The sequence below is a fragment of the Nicotiana tomentosiformis genome, chromosome 8 (genome assembly GCF_000390325.3).
Source record: "Nicotiana tomentosiformis chromosome 8, ASM39032v3, whole genome shotgun sequence".
In the NCBI taxonomy this organism is placed as follows: Eukaryota; Viridiplantae; Streptophyta; class Magnoliopsida; order Solanales; family Solanaceae; genus Nicotiana; species Nicotiana tomentosiformis.
The window spans coordinates 48,403,867-48,418,606 of record NC_090819.1 but is presented as its reverse complement, the minus strand read 5'-3'; the positions used below and the strand labels follow the sequence as shown (position 1 = coordinate 48,418,606).

At 36.9% G+C, this 14,740-nt stretch overlaps 1 protein-coding gene across 1 annotated transcript; it reads right to left on the bottom strand.

The window, feature by feature from the left end:
- Positions 1 to 1,534: 1,534 nt before the first annotated feature.
- On the bottom strand, positions 1,535 to 13,693 carry LOC104109188 (putative ABC transporter B family member 8). The gene is made up of 9 exons (XM_009618416.4): positions 13,202 to 13,693; positions 13,044 to 13,098; positions 12,666 to 12,844; positions 12,078 to 12,535; positions 5,253 to 5,793; positions 5,004 to 5,183; positions 3,643 to 4,920; positions 3,156 to 3,562; positions 1,535 to 2,215 (listed from the first exon to the last, which is right to left on the bottom strand). The coding sequence occupies exons 1-9, from the start codon at positions 13,433 to 13,435 to the stop codon at positions 1,861 to 1,863; spliced, it is 3,687 nt and encodes a 1,228-aa protein (XP_009616711.1). The 5' UTR covers positions 13,436 to 13,693; the 3' UTR covers positions 1,535 to 1,860.
- Between the last annotated feature and the right edge of the window lie 1,047 nt (positions 13,694 to 14,740).

The window sequence follows — 14,740 nt, the reverse complement described above, 5'->3', positions numbered from 1 at the left end:
CTACAGTTGAAGGTGGGATGGGCATCAGATCCATCCAAGATTTTAGCAATACTCTTGGTGCTAAGCTATGGTGGAGCTTTAGAACTAAGAGAACTCTATGGAGATCTTTCATGGAAGCCAAATATTGTCCAAAAGCCTATCTTGTTAAATAGAAATGGGATGCAAGACAGTCACACACCTGGAAAAGATTACTTGATTCTAGAAAGGATTGTGAAAAGTTAATTATTTGGAAGGTAGCCATTGGAGATATTTCTTTCTGGTGGGATAACTGGGTGGGCATTAGACCACTAGCTAAGTTTTTCCTCACAACTTCAAATCTAAAAAGCTCGGGGTATCAAAGTTTCTATATGATGGTTCTTGGAACCAAGGAAAATTTCTGGAAGTCCTTCCAATGTCTTTGGTATCCCAAGTCCTTGATACAGAAATTTTTGATGAGGTTCATGACTTTCATGTTTGGAATCCTGATCAACATGGAATTTTACTTACAAGTCAGCTTGGAATTCCTTAAGGAAGATCAAGAATGTCACCTCGACTACAACTAAAATTTGGCATCCTAAAATCCCATTCAAAGTCTCTTTTTTATTTAATACAGAGGTTCAATGTTCATGGGCCTTCTAGATGCTATTGTTGTATTCAAGGAGCAATGGAAAATAATGGTTGTTTATTCAGAGAAAGTAAATTTGCCTCGGCAGTCTAGGAATTCTTCTCTGGAACATGTGGGGTGGGAGTCAAGCAATGAGGCATAAGATACACTCTGATGTATTGGTGGCTAACCAAACATAATAATAAAGTGCACTCTTTTATTCTACAGTGTTTGTCATCTATCATTTGCTCGGAAGTATGAAAGACGAGGTGCAGTTGCAAGTACAAAGGTCATAAGTGCACATATGGTAGGATCATAAATCAAGTTATCTATTTGATGAGAATGTTGATTTCATGTTAGTTCCCTTCTCTCGTTTTGGATAAACAATGGCATGTGGCTTGTGAACAAATCAAAAAGCTCAAGCCTAAAATTAATATTCAATACATCAGATGGAAGAAGCCAATAACTGTGACTCATAAATTAAACACAGATGGGTGTAGTAAAGGGAATCCAGGCAGATGGGGGGAGGGGGGGGCATTCTTAGAAACTACAATGATCAACTGATCATGGCATATGCAGCTTTTTGGGAACATGTTCTAACAATGTAGTTGAGGCAAAAGCTATTTTGGTTGGGATGCAATGGTGTATTTCTAATGGCCATCTCAATGTTATTGTGGAATCAGATTCTTTGGTTATTATTGGATGATTAGTGGATCATACAAACCATCCTGGCAAGTTAAGTACATTATTAAGAAGATAATAGAGTTGATGGTTCTGGGCAACTTTTCGTTTCAGTGTTGTTATAGAGAAGCTAACTGTATAGCTGATTTTCTTGCTAACATGGGAGAGCATACAAAGCAAGATTTATTTTTCACATGGGATTTAGCTCTTCCTTTGATAGCTAAAAACTTTTTGAAGAATGATATTGATGATCTACCCAACTTTCAGATAAAAGCACAAACAACAAATTTCACTTTTGATTATGGATAGTTATAACATGATAGTTGTACAGCGTATAGTTCACTTTTGTCAAATTGTAAAGAAGAAGTTCTCCTCAGCAAGTTTCCTTTGGTACAACTATCCAGTAGAAAATTTTCATTCTACTATCACTTTGTATTGGAAGCAAAGGTTTATGTCCTCTTCCATGTTCTCTTCTTTTGTGATATATATAGGTCGGGGTCAAACCTGACCGCAGACCAATAAGGTGGTTCTTTTTTTAAAAAAAAAATATGTCCAAAATTTAGAACTTATATACGTGACTACATTCACTCTTCACATTATGTGGATTGAATATTGACAAGATTGAAAAATGCGCCTCGCTTATCCTTTAGCCGAGAATAGGTTCCTTTCTCCACCACCTTCCCCTCATATACAAATGCAATGGAGTCTACATTCCTGATGGTATTAAGCCTGTGTGCCACAACCACTGTCGTTCTTCCAACCATTAGTCGATCTAATGCTTCTTGCACAACTTGCTCCGACTGAACATCCAGAGCACTCGTAGCTTCGTCTAATAGTAGTATGGTTGGGTTCCGTATTATGGCCCTAGCAATTGCAATTCTTTGCTTTTGCCCTCCTGATAGCTGCACACCTCTTTCCCCACATTCTGTGTCGTATCCATTGTTCAGTGACCTGCATGTGTAAGAATATGACTTAGAATGTAACCTTTCAATATTTCAGATGGTGATGTATGAATTACTACTCCACTACTTAAATACCACTAAATTTTTATGTTAATAATCTATTAAACTATCAGCAGAGGCGGATCCGGGATTTTGACAGGATAGATGCACTATTAAGAAGAGGTGAATCCAGAATATAAATTCTACGGGTTCAACCTTTAGTTCTTACGATTGCGTACCCATTGCATTTTTGGAATTATAAGTTCATAGTTTTGTTTTATTAAATAGTAATTTTCTTACATCTATATCTATTTTTCATGTTGAAAATATTGAGATCAGTTGAACTCATTGACTATATGCTACATCATACACTGCTACTAGTTTTAATATACACATTTTGTTTAATCATATAAGATTTTACAGCGACAAAAGAAGAATAGGAATTTCAATATGTGAAAATTTTGAAAGAATTAACCAAACAAAAAAAGAAATAAAAAGAAAAAGTACTTAATTAATACGCAAAAAATAACACCAGACATGTCCATATCCCATGGGCGTCTACTTCTAGAAAAGAAAAAAAGAAAAAAATAACAAGATTGAGATAAGATTTGAACTCACAACCTCACCTAGAGATGTACACTCAATAACCATCACATCATATAACACTTTGAGCATAGGTGCACACACATATATTTAAATATTTTTTGAAAAAATATAACATTACTATACATAATTTAGGGTGGGAAGCATGGGTTCACGTGCACCATGGAAACCCCCCTAGATACGCCCTTGATTATCAGTGTAGTTTAACATGTTATAATATGTTACTTACTTAAATGATTTGATTGTTTACATAATTTTTATGCTGTAAGTGCACAAAAATTAAACTTAACTTTTATATAAACTCATTAATTACCTAGTTATTTCTCGACCATAAAAAGCATACTTACGAAATAAAATCATGAGCATTAGCAGCTCTGGCAGCTTCCACCACCTCACTTTCTGATGCATGAAGTTTGCCAAACAAAATATTTTCATAGATAGTGCCTGAATATATCACTGGTTCTTGGCTCACAAGCGCCATTTGCCTTCTATACCATCCAATATCGAGTAATCGAATGTCCATACCATCAATTTTCAGTGATCCCCTGTCTGTATCGTAAAATCTTTGAATCAAGGCAATCACTGTAGATTTTCCGCAGCCACTTTTCCCGACAAGACCAATGCTAGTTCCTGCTTTCACTTCCAGGTTGAATTCGCGCAACACTAGGCTATTAGGCCGGGTTGGATATGCAAAATCGACCTTTTTCATCTCTATCCGACCGGTCATCTTCTCCAAATTGCTGTTATTCTTTGCCTAATTTTACAATATTAATTAAAATAATAGTAGTATTTATGCAATTGAAAAGTGAATGTGAAATAGGATGTAGATCTTACATTATAGGATCCTTGGATGAGTGACTTTCGATCAAGAATGGCAAATATAGAAGCAACTGCTGCTGAGCCCTTGGCCAGATCAGAAGTCATGCTTCCAGCTTCAGCTACTACCTTACCGGTGCTGACTAATATAAAGAAAGTCTTGAAGACATCAGCAGCTGATATTTCTCCAGCATTAACTAGCTTTCCACCATACCAAAAATCCAGGGCCCAACAAATGAAAGTTAGGCCTTGTGCTGATCCTATACCAACACCAGCTAACCACGATTTCTTCCTAGCCTCCTTCCTTGGCTCATCCTGTGCCTCATCGAAGATTTCAAGGACCTTATTTATGCTCCCAAACGAGGTCACAATCCTATGATTATAAACAGCCTCCATAGCAATTTGAGTGCTTTGATATTGTGCCTTGACGAATTTAGCTGTGATGGTGGATAACAAGACTTTTCGCGTGTAAAAGCATAGAATTGTGAGTGGTTGGACAGCAATCATAACTAGTGCAAGCTTCCAAGCCACAACTAGCCCCATTACCATGGCAACAGTGACAGCTGAAGTGCTTTGGACCAAGAGTGAGACTCTATCAGCAACAAGGGATTTGACCATAGCTGCTTCATTGCTCAATCTAGAACATAAGGCTCCACTTGAGTTGTGTTCCTCATCAAACCAGGCTGCTTCAAAGGTCAAGATTTTCTCAAGCATTTGCAGTCTTATTCTTCTTGTTAGGTGTTCGCCCATGTAAGCAAAATTGTAATGTTGGCATAGATTGAGAACAAATGAGACAAGGCAAAGGATGCTGAAAATCATACAGTATTTCTGAATTCTAGATTGCATTTCCTCATGAGTTGGTGAGTAAAATGCCGAAATCATGCCACCTATGGTTAATGCATATACAGGCTGAACTGAACCAAATGCAATGGCAGATAAGCTTCCAGTAATTCCTTGCTTCCATTCAGGTAAGTTTAATGAAAGGAGTCGAGAGAAGGAAGGAGGTGAAGCTTGGGAGCTGTCTTGTATGAGTAAAGGTGAGGCAAATATAGACGGACTTGATGTTATTGAGCTTTGTCTTCCAGCACTGCTTCTTCCTACTGAAGAAATAAGAGATTCAGCGCTTTGTTCTTGATCAACATGAGAGCTAAATTGTCTTTGAAGTTTTGCCATTCTTCCATAGTGCCCATCTTTCTGGATAAGCTCATTGTGTGACCCTAGTTCAGTGATGCAACCGCTACTCACTACTGCAATGAGGTCTGCATTTCTAACTGTTGATAACTTGTGGGCAACAACCTGATCATCAAATTTGTACAGTTCTTTTTCATATAGCTACGTACTTTCAACAACTTATAATTAATGTGTTTCAGAGTACGTACCAGTGTAGTTCTTCCAATGGAGGCTTGATCTAGGGCGTTCTGAACAAGTGTTTCTGATTCAGAATCAAGTGCACTTGTGGCTTCATCAAGGAGAAGAATCACAGGATTCTTTATGATGGCTCTAGCAATTGCAATTCGCTGCTTTTGCCCACCTGATAAAAGTGCTCCTCTTTCACCAATCTGTAACAATTAATCAATCATGTTAGAATGATTACATTACAAACATGAAACATCAATACATGAACTGACCTTGGTCTCATATCCTTCTGGAAGTTGCGTGATGAAATTATGAGCATTAGCAGTCATTGCTGCAGCCACAACTTCATCCATGGTTGCGTCAATTTTCCCAAACATAATATTCTTCTTAATAGATGTTCCAAATAATGCATGTTCTTGACTTACTAACCCCATTTGTCCTCTCAACCATTTCAGCTGCAATGACTTTATATCTACACCATCAATACATATAGCTCCAACGTTACTATCATAAAACCTTTGAATCAAGGCAATGGCAGTGGATTTTCCACTACCACTTGCTCCAACAAGGGCCAATGTTTTTCCTGCTTCAATTTTAAGATTCAATTCCTGGAGCACAACCGTATCTGGCCGACAAGGATATGTGAAGTTTACATTCTTGAATTCAACTTCTCCTCGTATCTTTTCTAGCACGAGTCCCCCTGTGTGTTCCCCATCAATTTCTGGAACGCGATCAATCCTGGCAAATATTCTTGAGGCAGCAACTGAAGCTTCTGTCAAGTATTTCACCTCAGGCAGTGCCATCCCTAGTGATCTACATAACACATTAATTAGGTATTTTCTACTAACAACTTGAATTAAATAGAAAGAAGATATCTCATGTCTTCAAGCATCATAGGTGAAACAAATTCCTACTTGACAGAGAATTAATGGTTCTACTTCAATGGTTTTTTGTTTTGTTAGAAATTCGTTTTCAGATGCTCAAATCAAAACCATTTTCAGCTACACACCGGTTAATGTTAATTAGCTTTTCATTTGTTAAATGTGGTGGTTTTAGCATCACGAAGATTCAGCGGTGTTTGAGCACTTCACACGTATGTGTGTGTGTATATATATATATATATATATATATATATAGCTAACTTCAAAACAGATGAACATCAAAGTCTTCCACAATCAGATATTCAAATAACTGGAAGAGCAGCTAACTTACTAGTTGGAGTTACCAGAATCGCATGGATTTATTATCAATAACTAAAAAAACTCATAGAATACAGTTTCTAGAAATTTATTTAATCCATCTATTATATTACTCAAATATTAGAGTTTACAAATTCCATGGGATATAGCTCCTCTGTATGAAACATTTGCTTCTTGCATCCTATAGATTAAAAATCCAAATCCAAATCAAAATGCCACCTATGTTGAATGTAGTAATTCATGCGAGTCTCTAAACATAAAATGCAGCCACATCTTTTGGACAAAGTAAAAGCTGGTGGTAAGACATTTTTAGTCAAATTTGTGAGTGCGATCAAAATAATGCTAATATTTCCAATCAAGGATCTTAACCGTTTTCATTCATGACATGTTACTCAGGATATCTAACTGGGGGAAACAAATAATTAGTACGGCTAGTCCAATTTTCATATATCAAAAAAATGCTTAAATGGACAAAGATAACAAAATGAGTTGGAACTTGATCATAAAAAAATGGGTAGGATAACTTGACAAGGTTCACTAATACGGTTTTTTTTTCCCTTTTTTCTTGCATTGATAAACTTAAATCGTAATATTGTAGACCAATGCCTGGTAGCTATTGATAGTAGCAAACTTGTTGTTGTATGTGAAAGAAAGAAAAGTAGACAAAACAAAAGAAAGAAAAGTAAAAAAAAAAAAGAGATGAACTTATGATGTATTACATCGACATTCGTATGATGTAAGCGCTTACGTCGGCATTCGTATGATGTAAGCGCTTACGTCGGCAGGGCATTCAAATGCCTATAAAAGGAGTATGCATTTTCATTTACATATCATCCCTCAACTTCTCCTTTCTCTCTTCAATTAATAAAGAGTTATTCTTTGTGTGGTCGTGGAGTTGGCAAAAATTGTCGAACCACGTAAATCTTGTATTGTCTTGTCTTGTGCAATTTATTGCTTTTCTCTTTCAAATATTTTTCCCTTCTATTAGCCTGACACGTTTTTCAACAACCGGTATCAGAGCACAGACACTGTAATTCTGGTAGAAAAGTACGGTATTGGTGCAGGTACTATTCACAAGAATAGTGTGACACTATTGATCATCGTTACTATTCAAAGACACTATTCACATAATTTTTTTTTGTGAAAAATGGCATCGGAAGAAGGGAAGGTTAAGATTGACAAGTTCAGTGGAAAAAATTTTGGACTCTGAAAAATGCAAATAGAGGATTATTTGTACCAGAAAAAATTACACTTACCTCTGACCGAGATAAAACCAGAGAATATGGCCAAAGCGGATTGGGATCTATTAGATCGCCAAGCTCTTGGTGTGATTCGTTTGACGCTAACACGAAATGTGGCGTTTAACATCATTAACGAGGAGACCACTGCAGGCCTGATGAAGGCGTTATCAAATATGTACGAGAAGCCATCTGTTTCAAATAAAGCCTATTTCATGCGTCGATTGTTCAACTTCAAGATGACAGAAGGTAGATCTGTTACAAAACACATCAATGAGTTTAATGTAATATTAACTCAGTTGAGTTCTATCAATATAACATTCGATGACGAAGTCGGGGCATTGATTCTACTATCATCTCTACCGGAGAGTTGGTTTGCAACACTAACTGCAGTTAGCATTTCATCGGGAAGTACCAAACTCAAGTTGGATGATATTAGAGACTTGGTTCTAAGCGAAGATATTCGCTGGAGAGAATCAAGTGACTCCCCGGGATCTGCTTTGAATACCGAAAGCAGGGGGAGAACCAGCCAAAAAGGACAAAGTCATGGTCGTGGAAATCAAAGTCAAGGAGAAGATGGCAATCCAAAAATCGCAAAGACATTACATGTTGGAATTGCGATAAAAAGGGTCACTAAAGTAGTCAGTGTAGAGAGCCAAAGAAGAAGAAGAACGATCAATACAAGGATGATAATTCAGCAAATGCAATTGTTGAACAAGTCGGTGATGCACTAATTTGTCGTGCAGACAGTCCAGTCGAATCTTGGATTTTGGACTCAGGTGCATCCTTTCACTCTACATCATGCAAAGAATTGTTGCATAATTATATTGTTGGAAAATTTGGGAAAGTTTATTTAGCAGACGGCGAACCTCTGGAAAATGTCGGGAAAGGTGAAGTTCATATAAAGACTTCACAAGGCACGCTATGGAAATTGCAAAATGTCCGACATGTTCCTGGCCTCAAGAAAAATCCGATATCTATGGGTCAAATTGACAGTGAAGGATATACAACAACATTCGCTAACAGATCGTGGAAGATAACCAAAGGAAATTTGGTTGTGGCACGAGGTTTCAAGAAGGGAACACTGTATGCAACTGCAATACAGAGAGATACTATAGCAACAGTTGATCATGGTCGTGATACAACATTGTGGAATCGGACGCTCAGGCATATGAGTGAGAAGGGGATGAAGTTGTTGGCATCCAAAGAAAAGTTTTCAAACCTGAAGCATGTTGAATTAGGTTTGTGCGAAGATTGCATTTGCGGGAAACAAAAGAGAGTTAGTTTCTACAAGGCGGGAAGGACGCCAAAGAAAGAGAAGTTGGAACTAGTGCATACAGATGTGTGGGGACCAGCTCCTGTAACTTCTCTGGGAGGCTCACGCTATTATGTCACCTTCATTGATGATTCCACAAGAAAGGTATGGGTTTATTTTCTGAAAAATAAATGTGATGCGTTTTTTCTCTTTAAAAGGTGGAAAGCTGAAGTTAAAAATCAGACTAGTCTAAAGTTAAAATGTCTGAAGTCTGACAATGGAGGAGAATATGATTGTCAAGAGTTTAAAGCATTCTGCTATGAGAATGGGATCAGAATGATCAAGACAGTTCCTATAACACCGGAACAAAATGGCGTTGCTGACAGGATGAACAGAACCCTAAATGAACGAGCCAGAAGTATGAGAATACATTCTGGATTACCGAAGTATTTTTGGGCTGAGGCTATTAACACGGCAGCTTACCTCATAAACAGGGGACCCTCTGTATCGCTGAATTTTGAAATTCCTGAGGAGGTATGGACAGGAAAGGAGGTAACTTTCTCACATCTGAAAATTTTTGGTTGTGTTGCTTATGTGCATGTAAACTCTAATGATAGAGATAAGCTTGATCCTAAGGCCAAGAAATGTTTTTTTATTGGCTATGGTGATGATAATTTTGGTTATCGATTTTGGGATGATCATAATAGAAAGATCCTAAGACACAAGAATGTCACATTTAATGAAAATGTGATGTACAAAGACAAGCTTGAAGTAGAACCAACCACCACCAGCAGACAGACATCTGAAACAGTTGAGTTAGAAGAAATCTCAGAAAATGAAATGGCTAGAGAGACTACAACTGAATCTGAAATTGAAGATGCCGAACCAGAAGCCGAATTTGGATCAGAATCAGAACCAGAACCATAGATAGAATCAGATGGAGAACCAGATCTGGAGTCAGGACTTGAATCAAATTCAGGATCAGTTAATCCTGAACCTATATTAAGGAGATCTAAAAGAGTCACGAATGTTCCAGATAGGTTAACTCTCTCTCTACACTTTTTACTTCTGACTGATGTTGGAGAACCAGAGCATTTTGTTGAAGCAATGCAGGTGATAAGCTTTGATAAGTGGAAGCTAGCCATGAAAGAAGAGATGAATTCTCTTCAAAAGAATAAAACATGGATACTTACAGAGTTACCAAAAGGAAGGAAGGAATTGCAAACCAAGTGGGTGTATAGGGGTTAAGGAAGAGCATAACGGTAAGAAGAGATACAAAGCACGATTAGTAGTAAAAGGCTTTCAGCAGAAGAAAGGGATTGACTACACCGAGATCTTCTCTCCTGTAGTCAAATTAACTACTATCAGGTTGGTGCTAAATATCGTAGCTGCAGAAAATTTGCATTTGGAGCAGCTAGATGTTAAAACTGCTTTCTTACATGGTAATCTTGAAGAAGACATCTACATGAAGCAACTTGAAGGTTTTCAAGTTTCTGGTAAAGAAAACCTTGTGTGTAAGTTGCAGAAGAGTTTGTATGGTTTGAAACAAGCACCCCGACAATGGAACAAGAAATTTGATGGATTCATGCATAATAATGGTTTCACACGATTTGAGATGGACCATTGTTGTTATATCAAAAATCTTGATAAATCCTATATCATTTTACTGTTGTACGTTGATGATATGCTAATTGCAGGATCTAGCATAAATGAGATCAACAGGGTTAAGCAATAACTGGCGGAGGAGTTTGAAATGAAAGACTTAGGACCAGCTAAGCAAATGCTTGGGATGAGGATTAGCAGAAACAGGTCTGAAGGAACCTTAAAATTGTCTCAAGAAAAGTACATACAGAAGGAACTAAGCAGGTTCAGTCTTCGTGATGCAAAAACCAGAAGCACTCCATTCGGAAGCCATCTTAATCTGTCGATGGACCAATTACCTAAGACAGATGAATAAAGGAAGTACATGTCCAAAGTTCCATATGATTCAGCAGTAGGAAGTTTGATGTATGCTATGGTTTGCACTAGACCTGACATAGCCCATGCAGTTGGAGTTGTCAGTAGATACACGTCAGATCCAGGAAAGGAGCATTGGGAAGGTGTAAAATGGATATTGCGAAATCTCAAAGGCACCTCAGGTATGACACTTTGTTTTAAAAGGAGCAATATTATCTTACAAGGTTTTGCTGATGCAAATTTAGGCGGCGATCTGGATAGTCGAAAAAGTACCACAGGCTACGTGTTCACCTTGGGTGGTACTCCTGTTAGCTGGATGTCCAGACTTCAGAAAAGTGTTGTTTTATCTACCACTGAAGCAGAGTACATGGCAATCTCAGAAGCTGGAAAAGAGATGATTTGGCTCAAGAATTTTCTTAAAGAGCTAGGTAAAGAGCAGGACAATTGTGAGCTTTTCAGCGATAGCCAGAGTGCAATTCTTCTTGCCAAGAATCCAGTGTTTCATGCATGATCGAAGCATATCCAGTTGAGGTATCATCATATCCGAGAGTTGATAAGTGAAGAAACTCTTTCTCTACCAGGATCAAAGTACCTGTCAGACATGTTGACCAAAGTTGTCGGTGTTGACAAACTGAGGCTGTGCACTGCCTCAGTTAGCCTTCAAGACTGATAGCGTGAAGGCGCCACTAGAGAATAGCAAATCTTTTTTTTTTTTAATTTCTTGCTTGATGTAACATAGGTTTGAGGGGGAGATTGATAGTAGCAAACATGTTGTTGTATGTGAAAGAAAGAAAAATAGACAAAACAAAAGAAAGAAAAGTAAAACAAAAGAGATGAACTTATGATGTAAGCGCTTACATCGGCACTCTTATGATGTATGCGCTTACATCGGCATTCGTATGATGTAAGCACTTACATCGGCATTCCTATGATGTAAGCGCTTACGTCGGCAGGGCATTCAAATGCCTATAAAAGGGGTATGCATTTTCATTTACATATCAACCCTCAACTTCTTCTTTCTTTCTTCAATTAATAAAGAGTTATTCTTTGTGTGGCCGTGGAATAGGCAAAAATTGCCAAACCAAGTAAATCTTGTCTTGTCTTATCTTGTGCAATTTATTGCTTTTCTCTTTTAAATATTTTTCCCATCTATTAGCCTGACACGTTTCCCAACAGCTATAACCAATACCAATATGTAAATATGTAATGAACCAGGCTTCTCATAATTCTCAGCCTAAAAGAAGAAAGGTCTAGTACTGGCTGTAGGGGAAAAAATGACATTTCCAAGTTTGTCTATAAGTCAGCTGTTATTTGGAGGGCATGTGTTATTACTGGTCATTAATTAGTGTATATATGCTTCAGCTCCATAACATCTTTAATCATTACCCTAGTTTCATTTCTAATAATCTATATCAGTACGTAGTAATTAAAAGAATTAGAGGCACTCACAGTCCACCCAAGACAAAAGAAACTCCAGCTGCATAAATTCTGCCACCACTTTCTCCTTTGTGCATAATCAAATGGCTCCCATACCATGCTAGTAAAGCCCATATTGCAAAGGAAAGCCCAGTGCTTCCAACAGCAAGACCTTTTGCAATTCCTTGCTTCATTCCCAACTTTATGGTTCGATCAAGAATCGAACGATACCTTTCAATCACGCTCTTCTCACCGGTAAATGAATATATAGTCTTAATGGAACTAAGAGCCTGCCATACAATAGCATTTGCTTTCCCATATTCCTTGAACGACTTTTCCGACAAATGGAGTAGATATTTCCCATAGATCAAACCTGGGATTATGAGGAGAATAAGTGTTGGTAAGGCAACTAAAGCCAACCTCCACGAGAAGTAGGCTGAAAATGCAATTCCTGACATGAAAACTGTTGTATGCATAAGAAATATGGGTACCTGCATATACAAAACGAAACATAAATAATTATGACTTTAAGGTTATGGAATTGTAGTTTCTAGTGTTCGTGAATCTGACCAAAAGTCACTGTTTGTTTGATAGGAAATCTTAGGGTCAATAAAAATTTACCTTTTCACTAAGAACTTCTTGTATGAGACAAGTGTCTTTCGAAATGCTGTTAGTGATTTCCGATGTGGTAGCTTCTTGAGAATCAAAGAAACCAACTTCTTGCCTAAGAATGGCTTCCAAATACTTGTATCGAATTTTTAGCACTTGCCGCTCACTTGTTTTACTCCAGCAGTAACCTTCTGCAACAATTAATTATGTCTCCAAATAATCAGAAAAGACCCACTCTGTAATAGAATGTCCATTAATTAATATGTTCTTCATACAGAATATTCTAGGGTTTGATGAATGAACTTCGTATGTTATCCTCAAGGACTTTTTAGATGTTGGCAAAACATAAAAGGGCCAAGCTAGAAAAAAGTGGAGTACATAGAAACATACCCATAAAGGCCACAGCCATGACTGCCAATCCCAACAATACAAAATACAAGCTGCACTGTAAACAAAATTGCCAGAAATAAAGCAAAAATATTAGAAAGAGATATTAAGCAAGACAGCTAGAGATTAATGTGTGTACTAATTAAACTTAAAATGCTAACCTTTTCAATTTCTTCCATGAAAATCTCATCGTTCTGTTGAGTCTTACCATAACCCAAGCTATTAAAAAGATGGCTAACATATACCAGCAAACAGTTTGTTGATAAGCCATCTCCAATGGCTCCAATAGTGCCCAAACACATCAGTAAAATGTCTGTTCCATCAGCATATCTGAAAATAATAGCTACTGAATTTCTATCTTTCTTCGCTAATGCTTTTTCAGATGAAGTCGTCATTCTTTTTCTTTTCTAAAACAAGTTAAACGCAGCAACAATGCTCAAATGTTTGTTTCTGCAAACAAACAGAAAAGGTAACAATGGAAATTATTACTAAGAAAAAAGACCTTGATTTCCCATACTCCTTTCTGACCAAGAATGGAATACTAACTTATTATTTATAATAAAGTGGCAGAAAATGATTTTCGTGGAACCCCATATCATAATTCATAATGTATTTAAATAATATATGAGTTTTGTTTGTTGCATGAAAATCTTTAATGGTGGTTGTAGAAATGACCAGTCCACCATAACACTTTTTATAGAGTTTTCCAACAAAGATGACTCTGACTAATAGTGTCGTCCTTATTGCTTTTTTTCTGGAGCATGATGTTTGTTTCTTTCTTTCTAGCTTTTTATTTGTGCTTTTTGATTTGGTAGTAGTTATCATAGGCTGGTCACTTCTCTTTTTCCAACCCTATTATATTGTTGTGTAATTTAACTATTGTAACCAGAGTAGCCATAAACAATTAACATGCGAAAGAGGAACGGAAGAAGAAAAATAAACGGAAAGGTAAATAGAGTAAACAGTGGGGAAGCGTGCAACACAATTACATCTTATTAACTATGGTTAGTAAAACAACCAATATATCTATTGCTTGTGTTAACGCTTTTAATTTGTAGCCATCTTGGAGCTAGTTGCAGCATGGATTGTTCTTATTCTTGTCCCTTCATTGTCCAATTTGCAGTGATAGATATGATAAAAAAGAATACTTAATATTTAATACGTACATAAATACCAACTCCGATAACATGGATCAATATATGAAACCAAATTGCTACTTGACATTATCGCATATTTTCAGCCCCTTTTATAAAACTTTTCATGAGGTGTACTCAAGTGGTCCTTTTTCTTTCTACTTTTATGATTTTATAAGTATGGTAATTTTAAGAGGACTTATCGTATGTAAAACATAAAGAATTTTATCAGCTCTTTTTTTCGGGGGAATGGCAGGACACTTCAGTATTATTATTAATTTTTTGATTCCGGTAAGAAAAGTTTTGAAAATATAGCTTTCGCCTGAATTTTGGAAACAAGGCCAGATTTTTTTGATATGGTATTCATCAGAATTTGCCATAAAAATATGGCGATCGCCAGAATTATTTTATGGTGATCACTAAAATTTGCAAAAACATGGAGTCACTAGAAATTTTCATATAGTGATCATCAAGATTTGCCACAAAATATGGTAATAGTCAGAATTTTTCATATGGAAATTTTGGCAGCGTACTTCAAAATTCTAGCAGCAACTTCAAAATTCTGGC